At 34.8% G+C, this 27,612-nt stretch overlaps 1 protein-coding gene across 3 annotated transcripts in view; it reads right to left on the bottom strand.

Moving 5' to 3' along the window:
* The window catches only part of FSTL5 (follistatin like 5), a 768,518-nt gene that overhangs the window by 184,491 nt on the left and 556,415 nt on the right, over positions 1 to 27,612 (bottom strand). For all 3 annotated transcript variants that reach the window (XM_019441101.2, XM_053901160.1, XM_053901159.1), the window contains exon 8: positions 2,356 to 2,476. In XM_019441101.2, the coding sequence (XP_019296646.2) occupies positions 2,356 to 2,476 (121 nt within the window). The remainder of the gene's footprint in view (positions 1 to 2,355; positions 2,477 to 27,612) is intronic.

Here is a 27,612-nt window from a genome sequence, read left to right as displayed (position 1 = left end):
GTCTGAGAAGTCTGCTTCAGACATCAATAAGGAGCAGAAACTCCTAAAGAACAGTCATTTGGAATGATTCTCATGCCCGACCATGCATTACAATTACTAGGAAGTTTGACAAAATGCAGATTTCAAATCAACTTCCATAAAGTGCTGGTAGAGTCCAGCGTTCTACAATTTTGATAATTTTTTCATGTGATTCTGATACAGTTAGAACGTGAACCATGCACTACTTTAGAAACTAGAAACCTGACCAGTTGGTCCTTAGACTGAGAGAGTGAGTATAGAGGAGAGAACTAATTGTTAGCCAAAACAAAACTGGAGAATCTCCAACAAAACAAAGGTAACAGCTCAGAGCATTTGTCTTGTCAAATAGGCCATTAGTTTGTAAACAATCACAACAAAGAGGGAGGAAAGTACCAGATTTTCAACAATAGCCATTTCCCCAGGAATGCAGCAATTAGATAGAGAACATCCCCTAGGCAGACTTGTTCTGTCCTCTCAAGATTGTATATCCTCAGGTAGATTGTATCCAAAGCCCAACTCCAAACATCTGGACCACTGGGAATAACATGCATAACCTCCTTTGTACCTTGTCTGCCCTCTTCACTGGCTTCCTTGAAGGTTGGTTTTCAAGCCTTGACCCACGTTAGTTACAACTGGGTTTACATTAGAAAGCAAGGCCTAGATCTGCTTCTGTTGAGTGCTCACAACAAACCATAAACTCTCCAATCTTTTCAAAGTTTTTGCCAATATTTTAAAATTGATTTCTCAGGACACACTTACAATCACAAGGTGCTCATTCTAAGTCTTCTTTTCTCCACTTGTTAACCTCAGCTACAAGGCTTATTCCTCAATAGGAGTATTTATACTCATTCTTAAAGTGACCCCATCAAGCTCAAATTTATGGCTTTTAATACAGTTTATGCACATTGATATTATATAAATATACAACTTGGGCTGACACCCTCCTCTGATCTCCAAACTTGCATACTAAAGACTTGATTTCCATTTAGAAATTGTATTGTCCAAAGATATATATATTAATTTCACTCAGTCTCCAAATGTGTTTCTTCTATATTCAGTTTATGTCACAAGGATATATGTAAATGTTTCAAATTTCTTGTTTTTTTTTAACTCTCTTTTATATTTACATGCCATTCCTCAATAATATCACCAGATCTACTTTCAAAATATATTTCAAATTTAACCGCACTTTACCTTTTCATCATTAACACTATATTTTAAGCCACAATTATCTCTTCCCTAGACTATTAAAATAATTTTTTTAAACAGATCTCAGTGCTTCCAGTCATTTTAGAATAAATCAGAATATGCCACTTCACACACTAAATACTTAGAATGGGAATCCACATATTTAATTAAGTCCACGGAGTTCCACATGATCTGACCCCAGACTACCTCACCAAGCTCATATCTGCCACTCCCCTCTTAATTCAAACCAATCACACTAGCTGAAAAGCCCAGTTAGTTTCTGTCTCCTTTTAGTAAATCATAAAGTAAATTAACATATATATCAGTATGGAAGTAAATTGGTATGAATTAATGTGTCATACATACCATCCTGTATCATCAATTGACTAAATAGCTAAAACTTGAATTAAATTAAAAAAAAGGCTCTGATTATAAGAATAATATCAGCTTACATGGCAAATGTCCAAAGTCATTTAGTTAATTATTAAAAGTATAACATTTGCTGAACATAAATAGCAGTTTTTTGTATCATTAATAAGATCAACCAGATAATCTGATTAAAATTTTAACATGCTTAATATTTTGTTTCTAAAAGGTATATGGTTGCCTACCTGTTGATATTTAGAGCTTAAAAAGTAATTTAAATTTCTTATGCTTTAATTTTCCAGTTAAAATGAGTTACTCTATAACATTTCAGAATGAGAAAAGTGGTACAAATTTATAACATTTACTCACTCAACCACCCCATTTTTAAAAATTTATTTATATTGAGAAAGAAAGAGAGCACAAGTCGGGGAGAAACACAGAGAGAGGGAGAGAAAGAATCCCAATGAGGCTCCTCCACACTGTCAGCGTAGAGCCCGATGAAGTACTTGAACTGACGACTATGAGATCATGACCTGAGCCAAAGTCAAGAGTTGGATGCTTAACTGACTGAGCCACCCAGGTGTCCTGCACTTTTTTGTTTGTTTTGTTTTGCTTTCAATTAAAAGGTTTTACATTAACAATAATTCCCAAAAGAAAACAAAACAAAGCTTATACTTTGCCAAAACTCAAAGAAAATTGAAGATTTACCTTCCTAATCAACTGTGATATTCTTTGAATATATAGTGAAGCATAAAACAATAATAGCAACACCATATTTCTTACCATTTACTTGGAAGATGTGAGTCTGAAAGACTTGTTCATAACCATCTGCATAGCAGGTGTAATTGCCCATGTGAGTTGTGGTAACCTTAGTAATATACAAGGACCCATCATCTCCAAAGTCCTATAGAAATAAAATAAAATGAAACAAAATGAGCTGTTCATATTTAAAATGTATTTGAACAATTCACTTAAAAAATAAACGTGTACTCAGGAGCAAAGTAAATAGACTAAAGTATTGTTTTTAAATTATCAAAATATCACTGTTAGTCTTTATAGGGATGGAAGACCTATAATTATCATTTCTCAAGATATGGTTTGTTTAAAAAGTGTAATTTCACTCATACATACAGATATTTTAGTACTTATTTGAATTATATGAGTTTATATATAAAGTCAGTTTCCACATATTTTTTTTCTAATTTAGCTTACAGCAGTCTCCCCTTATCCATGGTCCCGTTTTCCCCAGTTTCAGTTACCCGTGGTCAACCAGAGTCTGCAAGCAGATGATCCTCCTTATGTAACATCAGGAGGTCAGTAGTAGCCTCACACTAAATCACAATGTATACATCATTCACCTTGCTTCATCTCATAACATGAGCATTTTATCATCTTACATTACAAGAAGTATGAGTATGGTACACTAAGATATTTTTGGAGAGACCATATTCACATAACTTTTATTATGGTATATCGTTATAATTTTTCTATTGTATTATTAGTTACCGTTGTTAACTCTTACTATGCCTAATTTATAAATTAAACTTTATCATAGGTATGTATGTATACGAAAAAACATAGTGTATATAGGGTTTGATACTATACAAAGTTTCAAGCAGCCACTGGGGGTCTTGGAACACAACCCCTGAGGCTGTCCATTTTTAATTAATAAATAGGTAAAATGACTTGTTTTTATTTGTAGCTAAAACAAATAGCTCTTAATTATATTCTTTACACTTATAATTGTCCATTAATTTTTATATCCTTTAGTTATATATTTACCCAGAAAAGAGATGATGAAAGCAGTATGGTCTCAGAGATAAAATTTATAGGTATATTGATAGAGTACAATTTTTTAAAGCCCAGAAACAATCAATAGAGTAGAGCAAAACAACCATACCATTTCAAAACTGTGGGGGCAAATGTATGACCATTTTGGAAAGAAGAAAGAAAAAACAAAATCTCACAGTGTTTGTCAAAATCAAATCTAAGAAGCACCTCTGGAACAGCAGAGTAAATACCAGAAAATCTTCTCTTCCACAAAGGCAATGAATACTCTGCAGCAATTGTCAAAATCAACTTTTTCAGAAAGTTTATCTGTTTGGAAATAGATAAAAAGGGCTTGCACCAAACTACAGAGCATTTACTCCAAAAAAGTAGTTGAATCTCAGTAAGAACAAAGAAATTTGTGGCATCCCTCTCTCCACAGCTTCATGGATGCCTTGAACCACCAACTTTGTAATTCTGCTATCTGTGAAAACCATCATCCTAGCAGGCACCAGAGGGGGAAGAGCAGGCTAGGAGCTCTTCCAAGGTCCCATTCCCAGAGAATTGTCACCATTTGACCTATCTAGCAGCCCTTTGGGAACTTCCATTTTTCTGACTTTGTTTGTTTGAGCAAGGCTTTGAGTCCTATCCCAAAGGTCTGTATTGAAAAGAAACAACAGCAATTGTTTAACATTACAGCTTCTTGTGAAGGAGATATTAATGTGGATAACAACAGGTGTACCAAACAAAATAATACAAAGTAAAAGAAACAAACAAAAACTTAAAGGGAAAGTGGGAATGGGATGTCAAGAGAAGGATATGAACAAATCTACATATTTCTGGGAATTTAGAAGTCCATAAAAATGTGTAGGACTGTGTGCATGCCCAAAAGAGATGTGTTTTCTTTACATTTTAGAATTAGGGAAAGAATCCCTAATCTCTCATCTCTGATTGATATTGAGGTCCCATAAGGACAGAAAGTGAAGGCTAAGGCAGACTTGTAACTGCCTATGGGAGCATTCAGTTTATAGCAAAAAGCAGAAATATAGCCCCTTGGCCTAGTCTGGAAGACTTATTGATTCAATACATTTAATTAAATATCTGTTCAATCATTAGCTCACCACTACACTGAGCAAAGGTTTCAGTGATTAAATATAGCAAACTCAAGGAGATTGGATACATTATACTTCATCAAAATTAACAACATGTGCTTCCCAAAGGATACTATCAAGAAAGGGAAAAGATCTCCAACAGAATGGAAGAAAATATTTGCAAATAATTTACCTCATAGGAGTTTGTATCCTCAATATATATATTTAAAAAAACTGTTACAGTTGAACAATAAAAGGGCAAACATTCCAATTAAAACAATGAGTAAACAATTTGAAGACATACCTATCAAAAAAGAATTACAAATGGGCAATATTCACATACAAGTATAATCAGCATCATTAGTCATCAAATAAAAATAAAATATTTTTTATTTACAAATACAAATAAAAACCACTATGAAATACCACTTCACACCTGCTAGGATGGCAAAAATAAATAAATAAATAAATAAATAAATAAATAAATAAATAAATCAGACAGTCAATAACAGCCATTGAAGAGGATGTAAGAAAATGGGAAACTTCCAACATTGTTGGTGGAAATATTAAACGGAATACCTAGTTGGGATGACAGTTTTGGCAGTTCCTCAAAAAGTTAAACAAAGAGTCTAATATGTCTAACAATTTCATTTGTAGGCATATACCCAAAAGAATAAAAATAAATAAATAAAAATTTGTTAAACAAAGAGTCTAATATGTCTAACAATTTCATTTGTAGGCATATACCCAAAAGAATAAAAATAAATAAATAAAAAATTTAAATATCAACTGTACATGAATGTTCATAGTAGCATTACTTGTATTAACCAAAAAGTGAAAACAATTCAAATACCTATCAATTCATGAATGGATAAACACAAAATGATATGTCTATATGTAATAGAATATTATTTGGCTATAGAAAGGAATAAAGTACTGATACATATTATAAAATAAATGAATCTTGAAAACATTACACTAAGTCAAAAAAAAAAAAATGAAACACAAAAAGCTACAAATTGTATGAGTGTATTTATATGAAACGTCCAGAATGCCAAATCCATAGAGATAGAAAATGGCTACCAGGAGCTGAGCAGAAGGGGTGATAGGAAATGAGTGCTAATAGGTTGGATTCCTTTTTGGAATGATGAAGATATTCTAATCTTTGATAGTGATTATGGCAACACAATATTTATTTACTTATTTATTTATTTTGGAGAGAGAGCACATGCAAGAGCGAGTGGGAGAGTGGCAAAGGGAGAGGGAGAGAGATAATCTTTAACAGGCTCCACACATAGCAGGGAGCCCAACATGGTGCTCTATCTTTTTTTAATTTTTTTTTAATGTTTATTTATTTTTGAGACAGAGAGAGACAGAGCATGAGCAGGGAAGAAGCAGAGAGAGAGGGAGACACAGAATGTGAAGCAGGCTCCAGGCTCGGAGCTGTCAGCACAGAGCCCAACACGGGGCTCCAACACACGGACTGTGAGATCATGACCTGAGCCAACGTCGGACGCTTAACCCACTGAGCCACCCAGGCCCCCCTGGCGCTCTATCTTACCACCATGAGATCAAGACCTGAGCCAAAATCAAGAGTCAGAGGCTTAACCCACTGTGCCCTACAGGTGCCCTATGGCAGTACAGTTTTGAGAATATACTAAGAGCCACTGAACTCCATATTTTTCAAAGGGGTTAAATTTATGGTATGACTATATTTCAAAGCTGTTACTAAAAATAAGTTATATATGGAATACTTAAATATAAAATATATATGTTAAAATAAAACTATATATAATTTTAGCTAATATAATCTTTATTTACTTTAGGAGCTCCTGGGTCACTCAGTCAGTTAAGTTTCAGACTTTGGCTCAGGTCATGATCTCACCATCCCTGGGTTTGAGCCCTGCATCAGGCTTTGTGGCAACAGCTCAGAGCCTGGAACCTGCTTTGGATTCTGTGTCTCCCTGTCTCTCTGCCCTTTCCCTACTCATGCTCTGTCTCTCTCTCTCTCAAAAATAAAATAAAAACATAAAAAGAAAGAATCTTTAATTAGTATAAAAATTTAGAAATCAAAAAAAGTGGGGTGCCTGGCTGGCTCAGTTGGTTAAGTGTCCAGCTTTGGCTCAGGTCATGATCTGTGGTTCCAGCCCCAGGTCAGGCTTTTGTGTTGATAGCCCAGAGCCTGGAGCCTGCTTCGGATTCTGTGTTTCCCTCTCTCTCTGCCCCTCTGATGCTCATGCTCTGTCTCTCTCAAAAATAAATAAATGTTAAAAAAGTAATAAAAAATAAATGTTTAGAAATCAAAGAATGACCAATATCCTTATGTAAAAAATAAACACTTCTGAATTACAAAACATGGTAAGCATTAAAAGAAAGAAAATGAACCTCAGGTTATCTATGCAAAATATACATAAAAAATACATTTTAATCCTCATTTATGTAACAGTTATTATATGTCAGATACTGCTCTAAGTAATTGATAAATATTGATATATTTGGTCCATATAACAAGCCTATGAATCTGCTAAAGAGAATCTGTTAAATTCCTGCCACGTTATAGCAGGGGATATTAAAATGTTAAGTAATCCCCTTAGTTTCTTTTGGCCCCTAATTAGTAGAACTAGCATTTGAAGCCAGGTAGGCTTACTCCAAGGCTGTGCTTTAAACCCCTCCACGATGCTGCCTTCCTTGTCAATCATAGATTGAACTAGAAATAAGGACAAGAGAACAAAGAAAAAATTCAAGATAAAATGCCCCAAAAAAGGAAGTCAATTATACCGTTAAGTTTGAAAGGGCCAGATATATAGTGAGAGCACATATGGAAAAGGAAGAAGGAAAGCTGATAGATCTGAGGCTTAAGTCAAAAGACAAGAGTATTTAAATAAGTCAACAACTGTGTCTCTTCCTTTTCTCAGCAGCAGAAAAGGAGGATGACAAGAAGGGTGCTGTTGTACTCATTCTTCTCAGGATGCAATTGACAAATTTTCAACATCTTTTACAACAAATATTATTAAAGTGTTTTTTTATACGTGTGGTGATGATTAAGATTTACCCTTTAAGGATTGTTTACTGTTTCTTTCAACTTTTAACTTTGGAGTTTGCTACTTTTCATGGCAATTCTCCAATTTTTTAATGCATTGCTTATCTTGTAATTTTGTGTGGAATACTGTAGTTTGGATTTTTTTTTCATTCATTATAGCAGCTTTATGATAAGAAAGACTTTTTTTTTTCATTCTGATTTTAAATAAATATTTCCCAGCATTTCTTTCTCATTTCCTAATGTTTGTAAAATTACATTTAATCCTTTAACATTTTATTTTTATTTTATTTTTATTTTTGTGAAGTAAGCAATCACCTTTACATTTTACCTAAACCATAATTAACTGTGTCAGCAGCATTTGGTCGGGAAACTCCCTGGCCCATTAGTGATTTTTTTTTAAATCCTTGTATTGTTAAAATATCATAGTACCCAGTGACTTACGAATATTCATACAGCAGTGCTCCAAAAACATACCTTGTATGTTTCTGACTTTACCTATATTCAAACCATGTGCATTTCTTTTAAAAATAGATTCCCTGTAACTGATTCTCATACAGATTGATTGCAATCAAGAAAATTACTATGAAGCTTTTGAATCTGGGCCCGAAAATAATGAAAATGTACTCTCAGTCAAGAGAGAAAGAGACAGAGAGGAGACAGAGAGAGGGAGTGAGAGAAGGAAGAAGAATAAGAATGTGAACAAGGAGGAGAGGGTAGAAGAAGGGAAAAGGGAAAAATAAAGAGAAACAGTGGCAGAAAAGAAGGAAAAAAATATAATGTATGCTCTGGCAATCATATTATTTAGCTGAAAAATAATATTTCTTTAATAACTGCCAAATAAAATTAAACCCCTCTACATTATATAAGATTAATCATACCACATATCTATAGCTGCCAGGAGGAACTTTCATAAAGCTACAGGGGAAGGCTCATGATCCGCACAATAAGAGAGGATTTGGAACTTGATCCTCAACAAGAAAGTCGCTGTGTGATACACATGTGTGATAAAACTCCTTGCATTACTGCAGGCTGCCTTTAAAAACACTGCTCACTCTTAGTGCAGGGCACTTTGGCTAGAGAATGGAAATGCCAAACATAAAGACAGAAGCTGTAATTCTGGTTAACACTAAGGCAGATAGTTGACATGCGGCAGGATAAAATGTGGGAAAGCCAAACTTCTGTAGAAATCAATTAATAATGGTTAGAGTTACAAAATATTTTGTGAAAGATTATGATCCAAAAGTAACAACTGATAACCTAATATATAAGAGTAATGTACCCAGTGTGCATAAGGTGACAGGGAGGCAGAGGGGCATGGTCCTGGAAGAAAGATTCATCCCAAGCAGAGCAAATCACGGAGACCAAATCAGAACAGAAATGAATCCCTTCACTGAACAAGAATAGTTGGAAATAATTGTAAAAGCCCAAAGAATATTTGATATTTTTAATTATTTTTATATTTCTATATCCCAGACTGTCAATAGGTATTTTAAAGTATATTTTCAAACAATCTTTTTTAAATCTCCATAAAATCTGAAATAAACAACTTTTCCATGTATTGTTCTATATAGCTACCTAGAAAATATGACTCTTCCTTGTCTACTATAATTAAGACTCCTTCACCCAATGATGTGAAAACTATCTGAGAATATAACTTTGAGGATGTTTATTTAAAGTATCTTATTGCTATCTCTGTTACTCTGCAACATGAAATTGCTTTAACTTAGAGTATTTTCTAAAATAGCATATGTGTGACCCCCTTCTAGTCTATATTTATGCTTTTCTCTTTCTTCTAAATGGAAGCAAAATCTTCCAGCTTCAATTTCTTTCAATATACAACTTTATAATCACCTTTTCAGACAGCTTTTCTATATAAACAAGAGTTGAATATTCCCTCATCACTTTGAGTAAGGCATGGATCTTTTCACTACACTAAAATTAAACCTAATAAATATTTATTGAGCACTTAAATATGTCGGGCACTGTGCTAAATAATTTATATAAATTATAAAATTTCATCCTTTAAAAAATCTTTTTTAAATGCCCTATTATTGACTCCATTTTATATACAAGAAAACTGAAGTATGCTGATGCTAAGTTTGAGGTCACCAGTTCTTATGGTCTGAATGTTTGTGTCCCCTTCCCAATTTATCTGTTGAAATCCTAATGCCCAATATGATGGTGTGAAGAGATGGGGCCTTAAGGTGATTAAATCATGAAAGTGAAACCCTCATGAATAGGATTAGTGCTCTTTTAAAAGAGACCCAACATAGACCCCTCACCCTTTCCACCACTTCAAGACACAGGGAGAAGCCACTTGCTATGAATCAGGAAGAGGGCTCTCAGCAGAATATTAATATGGTGTGGGGGATAAGCTTAGGAATCCCTGGGCTTACACCAATGGGTTAACAAGGCATAAAGAAATACAAAGTCATAAAATGCTCACACCTGAGTTTGGGTAAACCAGTTTGGCACTCAAGAATAGGGGGGTGCAAAGACACCCCAAGAATAGGCAGGTGCAAAGGTGCCAGGAATCGGGCGGTGCAAAGGCACCCCAAAACAGAGAGGGGGCATAACCCTCAAAATAGAGATGGAGAGGCAAAGGCCTAAAATAGAAATGGTGCAAAGGTGCTAAATACACAGGTATATGAAATGAACAAGATTAGATATTCAGAGTGGAAGCACCCCCAATTTAGTACTGTAGCAGAAAAGCTGTTTTCACAGGAGTATAGGGCCAGGTTAGGTAAATTGGTGAATTAGACCACAGACGGCTATGGTGCAGGCAAAGCAGTCAGCAGAGATGGTTAACAAAAGAAAAGGTGCCTTGTCAACCCTGAGGTTATTCCCGCTATCTGTCTCATCCCCTAGGCTAAGATAAACAGAGGTGCTGCCTCATGTGTGCTGTAAACAACCCTCCTCCAGACTGCCTGGTGCCCGGATTTTGCTTTGTATTAACCCAAACCCCTAACCACGAATATCCTCAAGACCCCCCTTTCCCCCATATCCACAAGTTAATGTTCACAGATTCATTGTCCCTTTGTGCACGTCCATCGCCCGTGCTTGTAAGCCTTCTGATCCTAATAAAAATGGGGCAAGGACCCTTATTCGGGGCTGTTGTCTTTTTCCTGGACATTAGCCATCTTCTCGCTTTAATCCTGCATCTGCTCTTTTGCTGGCCAAAAGAGAACTTTAGACTTAAAATCTATGACAACATGGTAGTGCTTCAAACTTTGATTTCTCAGCTTCAGAACTGTGAGAAATAACTTTTTATGGTTTTTGCTACTAAGTCTTTAGTGTTTTGTTATGGCATCCCAGTGGACTAAGACACCACCAAAGCCAGGGTATAAGATGAGCATCCCAACCATTGGACTGCAGAATCGAACTACCCTTGTTATTATGCAATGAAAGTATTTTTTTTTTATTTTATTTTATTCATTTGCCAGGGGGGGAAGGGGCAGAGACAACGCACACCGTCAGCACAGAGCATGAACTGTGAGATTATGAGTTGAGCTGAAATCAAGAGTCAGATGCTTAATCAACTGAGACACCCAGGCTCTCCTTGTTATTATGTAATTGTTAACACATCTTCCTCTTTCTAGATTTCCACTATTTTAGCCAAACCTCAAAATTACCTTTGAGTTTTTAAAATATATATGTTTTAATATATATATAAATAGATACACTATATATAAATATATATAGACACATCAATCATACTCTTTACCTCCATCCTGATTCAGCTTTTCTAATCTTTTAATCTTTCATTTTCTCAGCATTTTTCTAATCTTAAATAGATGAAATCAAATGTACAATTTTGATGCTTGACCATAGTTGAGAATTATGGCCTGAGAATAGGCACTCTTTGAATTCAGGGACAAAATCTTCCATTTATCCTGAACCCCCATTACACCTTTATGATCTTACTGCCAATAGAAACTCCATAAATATTTCTTCAGTGATTAAATCTTTATAAGCTTCTACACAATTAAAAAGTTGCCTCAAGGCTCTGATGTCTGGAAAGTCAATAGAAAAAAAACTACAACTTTTTAAAAAATCATTAATTTTGTTGAGTTGATTGCTTACATTCTTTCCAAAGCAGTAAAAAAGAGAACTGTGGTTAAAAGTAAAATCTGTAACACATTTCAAAAATTTTGAAAAAATATTGGGGCTACTATTAATGATAATCAATTATGTAAGAGTAAAAATTAGAACATTTAACAACCTATAAATGGTAAACACTGACCACTCTGAATATATAGGGTAGCACATGTCAGTTGTGATTATACCAGAACATAACAAATGAATTTCAGGCCTATATTTAACAACAAGCATTTGTTCCAATCCGAAAGAAAATTTCATCCATTAAAAAATGGCAAATTTTAAATTTAAAACTTACTTTCCTATTTTGTATTACGTTTTTCTTCATAGTTCTAGATTACATGGTAGCAGTGTTACTTTACTTTAAACGAGGCTTTCTATGTAATATACATTGCTTCAATATACACTCACATTAATGTAATTTCCTTTGTAATTTTGATTATGCTAGTGTGCTTTTACTTTGTAAACTTGTATAAACTATTTCCTAGCTTTTTATGTGTATAAAATATGTTTTCATAAAATAGCAATAAAAGTAATTTAAGCAAACATCTACATTTTAAAATTGACTAAGTACTATTATCTCATGATTTATGTGATTTTCTAAAACTCTGGTAGTTTCTCATTAACCTATTGAGATATTTATTCCATCATCAATAAATAGCACAGTGAAATATAAAATTCAATAATGTAAATATAGTTTGTTAAATACATTATTTGTAAAACTTTTTTACAATTTTGTAAATTGAATTTTGTAAAAAATTCAATAATGTAATTTAATTTGTTAAATACATTATTTGCAAAACTTTTATTTTCTTCTAGGGGCACCTGCCTGGCTCAGTCAATTAAGTCTCCGACTTTGGCTCAGGTCATGATCTCATGATTAGTGGGTTCAAGCCTGCATTGGGCTCCCCACTGACAGTGTGGGGCCTGCTTGGGGTTCTCGCTCTCCCTTTCTCTCTGCCCCTCTCCCAATCGTGTTTTTTCTCTCTCTCAAACATAAATAAATAAACTTAAAATAAAAAACAACTTTTTCCTCTAAAGTAAGCCATTTCATGTGTTAAAGAGATACACTAGAAAATAAGTAAACTAATATGGACTGAAATTATTATTTCAAGTTAACAAGCAAACAAAAGTCAAGCAACTACATTCTTTGGTGAGAAAAATCAAAACCAAAATCATGAAAGCTATGTAAAAAATATTATTTGATATTTATGTGAATAATTAGATTAATTATATTTTATTTCACTGAAGAAAATAACCCTGCACTAATTTGAAAAGATATATACATCTTTATGTTTATTGCAGCATATTAACAATCACCAAGATATAGAAGCAATCTAATATTCGTTCATAGACAAATGGATAAAGAAGATGTGGTTGGGACACGTGGGTGGCTCAGTTGGTGAAGCATCTGACTTCAGCTCAGGTCATGTTCTCATGGTTTGTGAGTTTGGCCCACATGAGCCCAGAGCCCACTTCTAAAAACTCTGTCCCCTTTTCTCTCTGCTGCTCCCCTTCTCACACACATTTTCTCTCTCTTTCTGTCTCTCTCTTTCTCTATCTCTCTCTCTCAAAAATAATTAAACATTAAAAATATTAATTTAAATATATATATGTATATATATATATTATATATATATATATATATATACATATATATATAATGGAATATTACTCAAACATAGAAAAGAATGAAATCTTGCCATTTGTAACAACATGGATGGACCTAGAGGGTATTATGCGAAGTGAAATGAGTCAGAGCGAGATAGATAACTACCGTATGATTTTACTTATACATGTAATATAAATAATAAATGGACAAATAAAGCAAAATAGAAACATACTCAGATGTTGAGAACAAACTGATGCTTGCCAGAGGGGAGGGAGTTGGGAGACAGATGAGATAGGTGAAGGGGATTAAGTGGCACAAAGTTCAGTCATAACATAAATAATACAGGAAGACATAACGCACAACATAGGGAATATTGTCAGTAATATTGTGACTGCTTTGTGTGGTGATAGCTGGTAACTAGACCTGTCATAATAACACTTTCATAATGTATATAAATATCAAATCATTGTGTTGTACAGCTGAAACTAATATAATATTGCATGTCAATTATTCTTCAATAAAAAAGGAAAGAGACTTACAAAATGTTTCCATTGATATAATAGTAATAAATTAAAAATGTCTATCATTTTTATAGAACTACTATTCAAAGGGTTTTATGTATATATGGATTCAGATTTTCCCCAAAGATAATAAGGATTAATTAAGTTTCAGAGTCCCTCATCTGTACATTTACAAGGATATGACAGGAACCCTGAAATGTGTGTATATTGCTATATGTTTCTGTATAATTTATAAATATATTGAAGTTTCTGATTTCCTGTCTTATTGTAATAAACATCCAATTTTGTATCTAATTGTTATTTATAATTTGTATTCTATTTCTTAAATAGAGCACCTTTAAACTACAGGTGTTTTATTTTTTTAATGGAATTTACAGGGTTTTTTTAAGTTTATTTATTTATTTTGAGAGACAGAGAGAGACAGAGCGAGACAGAGTGCAAGTGGAGGAGGAGCAAGAGAAAGGGAGGGAGAGAATCCAGGCAGGCTCCACACTGTCAGCACAGAGCCCAATGCAGGGCTCAAGAACTGTGAGATCATGACCTGAGCCGAAAGCAAAAGTCAGATGCTTAACCAACTGAACCACTCAGACACCTCAAAATGTGGGTGCTTTAAAACTTCAAGGTCACATAATGTTGAACCACCCCGATTATATGAATTCTTTATATTTTGGCAATATTGTACTTTACACATGAATAAACAGAAGTCAAAAAGATGAAGTAACTTATCTATGAAGATTTTTAGTTAATTTTACAATATTCAAAACCAGGCCATCTGACTGTGAAGTCCAAGTTCTGGAAGTCCATGCTTTATGGATATAAGCATCAATATAGATGAATCTCCAAACACAATGGCAAATGCATATGTAAAATACAATATGACTCAATTTATGTAAAATTCAAAAGGCAAAAATTAACTGTATCTTTTAGGTATATATGCATTATACATTATATACATTTATGGTAAAAATAAAAAACAACAAATAACTAGTTAACATATAAGTCATGGTAAGTGTTATATCTACAGAAAAAGAAGGAGAATATAATGGGGAGGAGCCTATAAGCAGCTTCAAGTTTGTTGTTAATGCTATATTTTTTAAATGATTATTGGGTCCATAATCATCACTGCATTTTTTTTTAAGTTTACTTACTTTAAGAGAGAAGAAAGTATGATCTGGGGAAGAGGAAGAGAGAGAGAGAGAATCCCAAGCAGGTCCCTCACTGCCAGCACACAGCCAGATGCAAGGCTCAAACCCACAAACCGTTTTATCATCATCTGAGTCGAAATCCAGAGTCGGAGGCTTAACCAATTGAGCCACCCAGCAGCCGCCTATAATTATCAGTGTATTACTTTACTTTAAGTTGTATACTTTAAGTTGAAGTGATTTTTAATGAATTGTTAACAGCTAAACACACACAGTTAGGAGTATAGACCCCTGGGAGCACAAATGCTTCCAGCCATTTCTCCATGGACCTCACTATTTGCTCATGAAAAACACTGGGGGTAGTAGAGATCAGGGGGAGCATCCATCAAGTGTAGTTCTGATGTTGTGTCACATAATGTAGTCCTGCTGCTGAGAAAAAAGAAACAACAGTTCTTGTCTGAGTCTTCTCCCCAGTGGAATAAAGTTTTAAACTGCCAAAGAAAGGCAGTGAATCCTGTCACTTTCTGTTGGTGAAAACTTACTGAGTTTGGGAAAGGGAGAAAGGCAAGAAATCTTCCTACTTCCAGAAAATTAAAGATCCCTTAACACTGGGGGCAGGCAGGATATCTGAGAAAACTCTGCTCAAAAGACTCAGAGACACATGAACAGCCTAAGGCTAAGGTTGAATGAGGAAAACATAGAATGCTTCCTTGCTCCTCACCACCCAGGATATCAAGAACCAGAAAATAAACAACAGCAGAATACCACTAATGGGGAGGACAAGAGCATGGAGAGACAACTTCGCTGAGGCACAAAAGTATAAAATTGAAGGTGGACCAAGCAGAATCAAGAATTTTCTCAGATAAGCAATCTAGCTCCCACCTTAACCAAAAGGTACCACTAGAGGAACTTGAAACTGTCTAACTTGGTCTCTACTACCCCACACAGAATATGCGGATTTCAACAAAAAAATTATGAGACACACAAAATTGAAAGGAAAAATAATTTGTTGTTGAGAGGTGAAACAATCAAAAGAACTAATCTCAAGTATAAATCTACTGTTAGGAAAATCAGATAGGGGATAACATAACAATGATTAATATGTCACAGGCTCTAGTAGAGAAACTTGAAGACATTCATGAATGGATGGGTAATTTCAGGAGAGAAATAGAAGCAATAAGAAAGTGTCAAAATACATGCTGGAAATAAATTTAAACACACACACAGTAGCAGAGATGAAGAGCGCCTTTGACAGGCTCATCAGTATGCCTGACACATCCAAAGAAAGACTCAGTGAACTTGAATATAGGTCAATAGACATTACTCAGATGGAAACACACACAGGAAATTAGTGAAATAAAAATTTAGAAGAAAGAGAGAGAAATGAGCATGCAAGAGATATAGGCCAATATCAGTCTAAAATGTGTGTAATTGAAATCCTAAAAGAAAAGAGAGAGAGAGAGAGAGAGAGAGAGAGAATGGAGAGAAAAATGCTTGCAAATGAATAGTCAAAATATTTTCAAAGATAACTAATTAAAAAAACAACCAGGAAATAAATTCATACTGCTGAAGACCAAAGATAAAGAGAAATGCTAAAGGTTGTCAGAAAAACAAATGCACATAATCAACTTTAAGGACCTGGAGAGCCTTCCAGGTTCTTGACACCAGGTATTACCAGAGTAAAAGTATCGACATATCTGAAAAAAAAATATGTATAATGTAGAGGAGTGGATGATCTCCAACAGAGGTTAAGAAAAATCAGGGAAGTGAGGTAACAATATCAATATCAATTCTCCAACATAAAATAAGAGAAGTTCTCTTTCCCTGACCAAGGGAAGTTGGACCATTCAATCATTGATAACCTTATTGCAAATATCAGTCAATCACTCCATCAATTAATTGTTTGAGCATATATAAATAAAAAATGCATACAATTTTAACAGAAAATGATCAGATTCTGATGCTATTATATATTCAAATGATAAAACTAATCATCTCTTGGTATTTGTACCTAAATAATATTCATTTCCAATCACTTTCTTTTCAATAGAATTTGCTTCTTACTTTCAATGTAGTTTTGATAATTATCTTCCCAATATCTTCTTGGGTTGATTTTCATATTCAGTTAAATTGAGTTTAATATTCATTGATAGATATCTTAAATTTCACAGATTAAATCAGCAAATAATAATATGCAAAAATCCACTCAGCACTATTACCATGAATCATCAGTCTTGAATCAGAAGAGCTCTGAGAACCAGAAGAAAGCAAACACATAATTCAAAAACCAATCAAGAGGCAGAAACCACACAGTAATTTGAGCATGGAATTTTCTATTAGAAATTACTAACTGTAACAATGAATTACAGTAATGGGTGATCGTCTACTAAAAGTACTCTAAACAATGTAGGAATAACAGATACAGGGGCAACCATTACCCAGAGAGGTGAGATAGTAAGCCTAAAGAAGAGACTCCTTTCCTGCATTGCTGACACCCAGGCTTTTGTAGAAGGTAGGCATGTCCATGGTCATTAGAGAGTAGAAAATTCACTGAGCTGCAAAGCTTCCCAAGAGGTACAGGAGAAATTTTTCATAGGACGTACCCTGCTGGAAACCCCCAACTGAGAAGTCACTTATGGTGTTTTTGGAGAAATCTACCCATGGGGACTGCCATGAGCTGTTAAAAATCGTGTACTTTTAGAGTCAAGGGACTAAACCAGGAGTTGCACAAAGCTTTGGGGCTAAAAAGTTGCACATAGTGCAGAAGTCTGCCAAGGAAAACACACCAGAACTTGAAAGAGAAACCTTCCTACTGATGTGTTCTTCTAGTACTCTCTACTAAAAAAGCATGCCATCTGCTACAGGAGAAATATTTTCAAATATATTACAGAACTATCATTTAAGGGTGATTAGAGAGAAGACACAATGCATCAAAAAAACATCAATTTTCAGTATCTTTCAAGAAAAATGCCAAATTAGGAAAACAAAAGGTCAGCGGTCTGATCTACTACAAGCCATATGTTTTTCACTACACACACTTTCTATCCTCATTCACCAATAAAGAGAACAAGAGGGGAGAGGGGATAACATATAGAGAATAAATTCAAAAGTATCCCAGGGCTGGATACATTGTTATTTTCAGTTTGTGAAAATTCATCAAACTGTAAATTTGTGGTTTATGCATTTGTCTGTAACATTTTTTAATAAAGATTTAAAATAAAATATCCTTGTTGCAAAGTTTAATTTCTGATTATTAGTGACTGCCTGTGTGTAGCACTCCATAGAATCCATGTCTATAGCCCTATTAACACGTATTTCTCTCTGTTGTAATTGCCTATTTAATTGCAATGCTCTGAATTGAAAATAATTTTATTTCCACATCCTAAATAAAGGTTTGTTAAAAAGGAACTAAAGAATGAGTTTACTGTGGAAGTAAAGACTTGTCAGTCATTCAAAACATGTTTTTCTATGACTTCCCATTTTTCCTCTACATGAAGATAATTGTCATTATATATGCTATCAGGAAGCTACTGGCAACAGTATTAATTATTTTATGGTAAAAACCAGATGACCCTCATTTAACTCCCTAAGTTCTTGCCCTTCAATGAAATTTACTAGTTGGACACCCAACTCATCCTCAATACTGAAAGTTGAAATGTCTTTGCCCTTCAATGGAAAATCATCCCAAATCTTAAAAGGTAGGTCTTTTTGACAGTGTTGTTAACATAAGAATCACCTTTTGTGGTAGACAGATTTCACTGATGGTCTCAATTACTTGCTTTTCTAAACAATGTAATTTGCTCTATATCTTTCTAGTCTTCTCTTTGACTATGACTTTTGCTGTTTTAGTTACTCTGGCTAAAGTGATTTAGTAAATGTGATGCAAACAGAGACTTGAAAAAAAGAAAAGTGCATTTCTGCTTGCCCTATTACATGACTTGTCCTTCTCTCTTCTGGATTCTTGCCATTAGCATAAGCACACGCAGATTAGCCTCCTACAAATTGAGACACCCTATGGGGTAGAGCTAAATCATCCCAACTGAGGCTATTCAAGACTGAGCAGTTCATGGCTTACACACAAGTTTATTACATTGGACTGAGAAAATTAAGCAAGGTCAGTCTAGTTTAATCCAGATCATCAAGGTCTCCATGCTAACCCAGAACCTTGCAAGAAATAATGAATGGTTGCAATTTTAAGTCATTTAATTTTGGAATAATGTATCATGTAGCAATGTTAATTAGTGTAACTTTTTACCTCTGGCTGGAGTTTTCTCTTACTTGATTTTTTTCATTATTAAAATTTTGTTTGGTTTTGTTTTCTTAAGAAATAATGTTCAGAGCACTTCACTAGAGTTATTGAATAGGCAAACTGAATAAGAATCAAAAAGCCACATGTAGAACATTAAGTGATCACTTGGGTTTCTCAATAACTAGAGAGCATTTTTCTTCATATCAGCAATGAGAGATTGTAAATCTAAATTGTATTACAACCAAAATAGAGAATATCATATACCATGAACTTTAAAATTACGTGGGATGAGTTAAGAGCTTATATTTAAAATCTATAAATGCTGAGCCTACTAAATAATATAATTGATGAAAAATGAAATTAACAGTTAAAAATTAAATATACAGTAGTAATGTTCTGATTTCATTAAGAAAGTTGCAACGTTTAAATAAAAAATGTTTTTAAAATCATTTGGAAGTCTTTTACAATCAAAAGGTGATAATTCGGGGTGCCTGGGTGGCTCAGTCGGTTAAGCGTCCGACTTCAGCTCAGGTCATGATCTCGAGGTTTGTGAGTTCAAGCCCCACATCGGGCTTTGTGCTGTCAGCTCAGAGCCTGGAACCTTCTTCGGATTCTGTGTCTCCCTCTCTTTCTCCCCCTCCCCTGCTCAAGCTCTGTCTCTCTCTGCCTCAAAAATAAATAAAAACATTTTAAAAATTAAAAAGAAAAAAGGTGATAATTCAATAAATGTAGACTTACTGTTGTTTCACTATGTGTGAACTGACCCACAGGTTGTTATTAAGTAACATAACAAGTTTGATGACCATCAGTGAGGTAATAATGATGAACAGCCGAACAAAACTGAACAGTCTCATGTTTCATATCATTCTGAAAGTTAGGGGAAAGAACCTATGATTTCATGATTGGTCATGAAATACTGTTTATATGAGAAATTTATTACTGAATTTTTCTTCTCTGTGCAGTTAGATGATAACCCTATTATTGGCTCAGTTGTCTTTCGTAAGTTAGGAGACAATGGGGAGTATTGTTCTTCTAATTGTGTGCACGACAGGTAAAATATAGGTCATATTCAAAAACAATGACTCTTTTTTTTACATTAATGCTGTCTGTTACCATGATAAGAATAAATAAGACTTTAAAAAATGAAGAACATTAAATAACTTCTCTAAGACAATTTATTTCTTTCAGGAAATGTTTGTTGGATACCTTCTTTTTGACTGGCCACTTTGAATCTCAGGCAAAGGCTGCGTACTTGTCTTTTCATATGTCCTATGGGAAGGGATAACTTCCTTTTAACTAATCACAAAGAAAAAAGATATAATCGGTACTGAGGACCTGAATAAAGATGATTCTTTATTCTACTCCTAATCTTAAAAAAATTTTTGAACTCTCCAATCCAATGGGTGCTTACTTAGAACAAAGATATTTACAGAATTTATAGGATGCTGATTATTTAGCATTTCAAAATGTTTATTTTTTTCTTTCTACTTATTCTTTCTGCTTTCTTCAGCTTTATTGGATGATATTATACATCCACATGTGTAAACTTAACCCACCAAAACTATGCTTATTAGAGAAGCCTGGTTGATGCTTTTTAGTTAACAACACTTTAATTCTAATTACTTATTTAAGTCATTGACTTTCTGAAAAATCAAAACTTGAATTTGAAATCCAGCTTTGTCACAGACTGCTTTCAAGAAAACTGGAGAAAGCTGTTTCCACTCTCCAAGCTTCAATTTCCAAATATACAGAACGGGGTCGAAAACATTTGCTCACTTTATGTCACAAGTAGATCTGAGGAGAAAATGAAAATAAAATGATGTTTCGGAAAGCACTTTGTAAATTACAGTAAAATAGGACATATGACCCTTTTAATGATAAGGAATTAAAAGTTTGTATATTAGCACATCTAATTTTGCATGCATTGAAGGTTTCCAAATGGAGGTAAACATGTTAAAGTAACAATCAATATTATAATTACTTTTAGCAGTTCATTCCAACATCACCAATCAGTATAGTTTTCATACAGTTGGTAAAATTAAGATGTTCTGAAGTTCTTTTATAAATGCAGCTGTATATTCTTCTGTTTGGAAGGACTGTTTCTCTCACGGTTCCTTTTCTTTGGTCTACAAAGGCTCAGATAGCTTCGTTGTTCGGATGATAATTTCACATTTAGAGCAAAATGGTAAAGAAAAGCTAACTGAGAATAAAGCAATACTTCCTCATTTGAGATTTTCTACACATTTCTAAACTCATCAAAAAGGATGAAGTAAAAAGTCATAACTAAGAATCTTAAATAATTAGTATATATTCTTTAAAAACATTTTTTACCTCATGTTAACATCTGTAGAAGAAAAACCACATGTGATATACTAATAGAAAATGTCACATGAGAGTTTTAAATTTTATATCAAAAAAGAATATATGATTGCCTATGCAGTCTTGTCTCTTGCCATCAGGCTCACAGAGGCCTCTTTTGATTTCTTTCCAGCAGTCCAGAATCCTTTCCACCCTGTAGTGCTCACACCTATTGCTTAGTGCACACCTTCCAGAACATCTCCTATATTCCTTGAGATATTACACTAAATTTCCTGTTGGATAACAAAAATGAAGTCCCCTCTGTATAATCTATCATATTACTCTATACTTTTTATTCTTAACTTTTGGTACAATTGCTATTAGCTTTTAAATTTTATGTGACTATTTTTAATGATCTATCTCCATAGTCTTATCCACGAAGGCAGGTAGCATGTAGTTCACTACATGTCTTCAGCATGTAGCACCATGCCTGGCATATGGGAAGAGTGCAATAGACATTTGAGTGTGTTAATAAAATAAATCAATAATAATTTCTCTTTTTCAAATTTCCCAAGCATTTAGTTGGAAAATTATTTATTATAAACAACATTTTAAAGTCTATATCATGCTGAAAATAAGTTTATTTTACCTTTGATTAGACTTTTTATTAAGTGGTAGATCATTAAGTGTTTTTATTTAGATTTATTAGATAAAATTATGCTGCAGCATTCCGGTTTTAAACCCAACAAATATACTTAAACCTTAAATTATTTATTTCATTGGATTCCAGAGCATTTTATTTATTTATTATTTATTTATTTATTTATGAGAAAGCGAGAGAGTGTGAACAGGGGAGGGGCCAGAGGGAGAGAGAGAATCATAAGCAGTCTCCATGTCCAGCACAGAGCCCCACGTAACGCTTCATCTTACAACCGTGAGGTCATGACCTAAGCTGAAATCAAGAGTTGGCCGCTTAATTGACTGAGCCACCCAGGCACCCCTCCACAGCAAATATTTTGTTTAAAGATGGTTATCAAAATTAAATTCAATCCTGATACGTCATGGGGCTAGTTTGCTGGATTGAATTAGGTCAAGCTATCAAGAACAGTGACTGGTCTAATATTTTTTCCTACTTACATGTTACTAAGTAGGCCTGCTCAAGTTCTGTGAATGCTGGCGGAAGACATGAGATTCCTGGGTCAGTGACAAAAGTCTTCCTTATTTGTAGTGCAGCAAGCAGCATGAGCTTCACACTTTTATCAGTTCCCCTTGCCCCGTCAGCCTTATGGGAATGATGCAAAGCAGCCCGGGTGAATGCTGCACATAGTAAGCAAGCCCAAACTCTGTTTTGGAGGGAGACACTATTTCCATTTTCAAGGACTGTATTCTACACAAATACCCTTACAAACATAGTCCTGAACAAAAACCGTCAGTGCCTCTGTTCAAAAGACATGCAAAAATGTTTAACACTCAATGGAAAATTGTTTTTTAATGTACTCCTCATTTAATGGAAATCTTGCAGTTTATACTTTGAAATAATCATTTTATTCATTTTATCAGAGCAGTACTGTGTCAGAAAACTTTTATTTCCATACGTATATTTAAGCACACTAAATATGACACCAATTAAAGCGTATACTGGCTTGTTGAAACTCTTCTCGCTAATAAAAAATAGATAATACGCAGCCATAGAAATGTTGAATGTCGGCTCTCCTTCTTTTGGATTATATTTCTAGAGCCAATCATGTTGCACATTTGTAAAATGCTCCGTTGCATGTGTAAGGGTTACATATGCTCTAATCACAGAACTACGGTTTTGTTATAGAATGCTTAAGCTGGCAGAAGTGATAAAGATGAGATAGAGGTGTACATCACGTAATAACATCAAATATAATATCTCTTTTACTTTCCCAACGCATGCTGCTGGCCTCAGAAGAAAACTGATTCTATCCTTGCTTCAGCCCAATTTTGCTTTAAATTTGAAAAATTTGAGGTGATCGCATGGCTGAAGTCAGTAAATGCAATCCAGGTTTGCAAAATCTAGAAAGGACTGCTTTAAACAAGAGAGTGGGGGAGGATCATTTCAGTGGGGATAGCACATCACCCCTGGCATGGAAACCTAAATTCAAAATCAAATGGTGAGGGGTTGAAATTGAAAATGAAGACTCTGCCACAAATTTCATTCTTGAAATGACGAGGCAGCTTCTTTGTAGTGATATGAAATTACTAACTTAAATCAACTTCTTCCATAATTTATTTCATTTATATTTTGGTTGTGGATGAAGTTTCTCTGTAGAGATTTTATGTGCTATAGTTTTTGCATTGCAATTCCAGGTGCAGATATAATGAAAAATTGACTATCTATTTTCTATAGCCCCTTTTCTCATTCATAAGACAAAATAACCAACATAATTAAATTTTAAATTATGAAAGACATACATAAAATTACTTGTAAGATAACTCAATTCAGTATATTTATTCCATCAAGGAATAAATGGACACAGAAGATCTGAATAATTTGCCCAAGGTCATAGAGTAGGTGAGGTCAAGAGATGAAAAAAATATAAACATAACTTCCTAGATCAGTCAATTATTTAAATCATCATCTTAAGGCTTTCTTTGCAATTTAATCATTAATACTCTATGAAGAAACCTGAGATATCTTTTTCTTCTAATCTTTTTTTTTTTTTTTTTAGACCTTTGCCTGAAATAGAATATATGAAAGCCATTATAACAAATCTTCTAAGTGAAGACCATGTGTTTGGACTAGAAGGAAAATATAGATAAAAGCCTTCCAGTGTGACATCAATGGGTTAATGGGTCCCAAGTGAGAGCTGAGGGCCACTCACAGTGTTAACTTGAGAATAATGCTTTGGACTAGAAGCCATTTTGGCCAGGTGTGGCAGGCTTTCAGCCAAAGATGAAGAATCAGCAGAAATACCTTTAGATCAAATTATGAGAGCAGAGCTACAGCAGAAACAGAGACAATGGAGGAGGGGTGTCCAGAACTCTTGGGGATACTATGCCCATTCCAAGATGCTTCTGAAGCCAGGATAGGAGAAGTGGCATTCAAACACTAGAAGGTAAATATATTTTCCTAGATATCTCTAGAGCTATTAAGGTGGGATGCCTGGTGAAAATGGGACAAAGGTACATAAACCTGGTGCTGGCAAAGCAGTTTTGAGTATAAATGGAAGGGACTATGTGCTAAGCAGTGTGGGGCGCCTCATGTGGATCACCTTTTTCCATACTGACAACATTCCTGGGTGGTGGGCAAGATGAGCCTCATTTTACAGAAGAAAAAACTAAGGCTAAGAGTGGTGAATTCCCATTGCTAGGAAGTAGGAGGGCCCAAAGTTTGAGCCAACCTTGGTTGGTGGGCTTGTTTCTTTTTCATAAGGTGCTTAGCTACAGCCAGGTACCTGCTTTTGGAAGCCTAGTGGATACAATAAAAGGAGCACGAAACAGAAGTAACATTTTGAGAGAATTTGCCACAGACCTGAGCTGATACACAAGGAGGGGGTGGCTTCCTGATACAACTGGAAAAAAAAGGCACAAAATAGGCACAAGGTGGGTGGACAGTCCAGTTACTCAGCTGTGGTTGGGACAATGGGTGAGAAGAGAAACATTTGAGGGATTCTCAGCTTCTCAGCCTGAATGTGGATGTTTGGATTTCCTAGTCATCAAGGAAGAAGGAAGAGAAGTGATTTTCCATTTCTTCTCAGCACCAGTGAAGGATTTACTGGTTGAGTAGGTGGGGGAGAGGCTGGCGAGGGGTGTGAAGAGAAGGCATATTTTTTTCTTCAGTGGCCAGCGGAAGGCAGCCACAGCGCAGCACCACTCCTTGGCACTGGGGTAGCCAGATCTCCTACCTCCCAGGGAGCAACATAGGATGTGGAGGGCTGGTGGAGGCACCGACCAGGTCCTGCATGCAGCCACCACTCCCACATGAGTTGAGGACATTCTGACATGTCTCAGTAGTTATCATACAGTATGGTGTGCCTTTCCATTAAGATGGGGACTTCACAAGGGCAGGATTATATCTTTTTTAAAAGCTATGGTCTTAGGTCAGATTTACCTATGAATATACTCTGAGGATCAGTTGGGAATGTTCTCAGGAGCAATACCTGTTAGAACATGAGGGAAAGGATGAATGGTGATGGGATTAGAACAGAGGCCATGGGGAGCTTGGAGTGTGGCTGGATACAGGCTTATGACATGACATGTCCAGGAGCAGGACGTATCTATTTCTATTTCTTTAAATGTATTTTTAAAATATTTTAAAAGATCTTTATAAAAGATTAAAAGTAAGTATGTAGTAAGTATGTAACTTACTACATACACTCTTATGATAACTGTAGCCTTTATCACTAATTAGCTAAGAATTAGCAATATGTTATATGTTTTTGTTCATAAATGAATTTTTTATCCATTGTAAATATTCATGAAACACTCACTAGGGAGTATACGGTATTCAAGGTCCTCTGTATACCAAAGTGTACCAACTAACCAAGAAATTGCCATCAGGAAGCTTAATTACAGTGAGGACAATACAACAGTAAATACAGACAAGAACTAATTTCTTAGCGCAAAATTATGGAAAAAAATTTAGGGTGGAAAAGTTATTTTGGATGGAATGGTCATATAAGGCCTCTCTGCCAGGGCATATCTTACTAACGAAACTATAAGCTTGAAAAGGAACCAGCCATGGGAAGGGCCATAAAGAAAAGAGAGAGATGCTCAAGCTCAAAGCCCCAAAGGCCAGAGCTATTGGAGTTAAATCTGTGAATATCACAGCACTTACTTCAGGCTGGATGAGTTCATCTGGAGAAAAGAGAAGGGGGTTAAATCTGGCCGTGCCAAAATCTGTAGATTGTTAGTGAAGGACGAGTTGGCAAGCAAGAAGACTCAAGATCCTCCAGAAGCACAAAAATAAAACCAGCAATGTGCCAAGAGAGAAAGCCAAAAGAGAAAAGAGATTCCTCACATTGTGTGCCTTCTAATAATTAACAACTTTTTTTTTTTTAGCATTTATTTATTTATTTTTGAGAGAGAGAGAGAGAGAGAGCGAGTGAGCACAAGCGCGAGAGGGGCAGAGAGAGAGGGAGACACAGAATCCAAAGCAGGCTCCAGGCTCTGAACTGTCAGCACAGAGCCCGACTCACAAACCATGAGATCATAACCTGAGCCGAAGTTGGACACTTAACCAATTGATCCACCCAGGCGACCCTAATAATTAACAACTTCTAATGCAGAACTTCAATTAATTGCCAAACATGAAAATAAAATAAATAAAAATAAAAAAACAAAGTATAACTTCAATATTACTTTAGAATAAAGGAAAAGCAATAAAATAACAGATACATAAAAGTAATGTGAATAATAACTTGAAATATTGTATTCATATTATTAAAAGAAGATGTTTTATGCCTACTACTTTCAGGATAATAAATAGTACATAATACAATAACACAGTAATCAAAGAACAAGGATTTATTTCATGGTATTCATTAGTGTGTTTTTTCACTAAAGGAAAATAAAATCAGTGGCATTTTATAAGGCTAGAATAGTCAGCTTTCTCTATTTTGCCCTTTACCAGAACCAGTGTATGATCAGGATGAATGAATTTGGTGCTTGAAAACCACGCTATTGTGTTCTACCATTGTGATATTCATTAGTGCCCGCTGCCACATTAACATAAACTTGTGATATGATTTTCTAGATTCTTTTAACAACAATAAAAGGTCACACAGTTCACTTGGACTTTGGAAGTAGGGAAGACACAATATCTTTATCAGGGCATTACTTCAATGAAGGCATATAAGGCTATAAAAGCTTCAGAGGGAATTTCTGCTTGTGAACTGAAAAACTGGTAAACAGTGCTGTAGGGGTCTGTTTCTGTAGGGAAAGGTATTGAAGTAGAATCTATTCTAAAAGCAAGAATTATGTGATGAAGACAAATCCCATACCTCTTTTTGTCTCAGAATTACCATCTACAAAACGGGAATGTTAGTGATAATCTTATAATATTAATGATGTTACAAGGTTCTATGATTCTATTTGTAAAATATACTGACAAATGTGTCTGCAACACTGCAATTGTAACATAAATATCTATTATTGGTGTTCTGTTATTATAATCTTAAGTAGTTTAACAATTCTACCTTATGACTGAATACTGAAATTCAGAAAAGCTTGGAGCTAAAAAAGGTACTAACAAAT

This window comes from Panthera pardus, unplaced genomic scaffold (assembly GCF_024362965.1).
Source record: "Panthera pardus isolate Hobbes unplaced genomic scaffold, ASM2436296v1 HiC_scaffold_13, whole genome shotgun sequence".
NCBI classification, from domain to species: Eukaryota; Metazoa; Chordata; class Mammalia; order Carnivora; family Felidae; genus Panthera; species Panthera pardus.
This window is presented reverse-complemented; position numbering and strand designations above follow the sequence as displayed.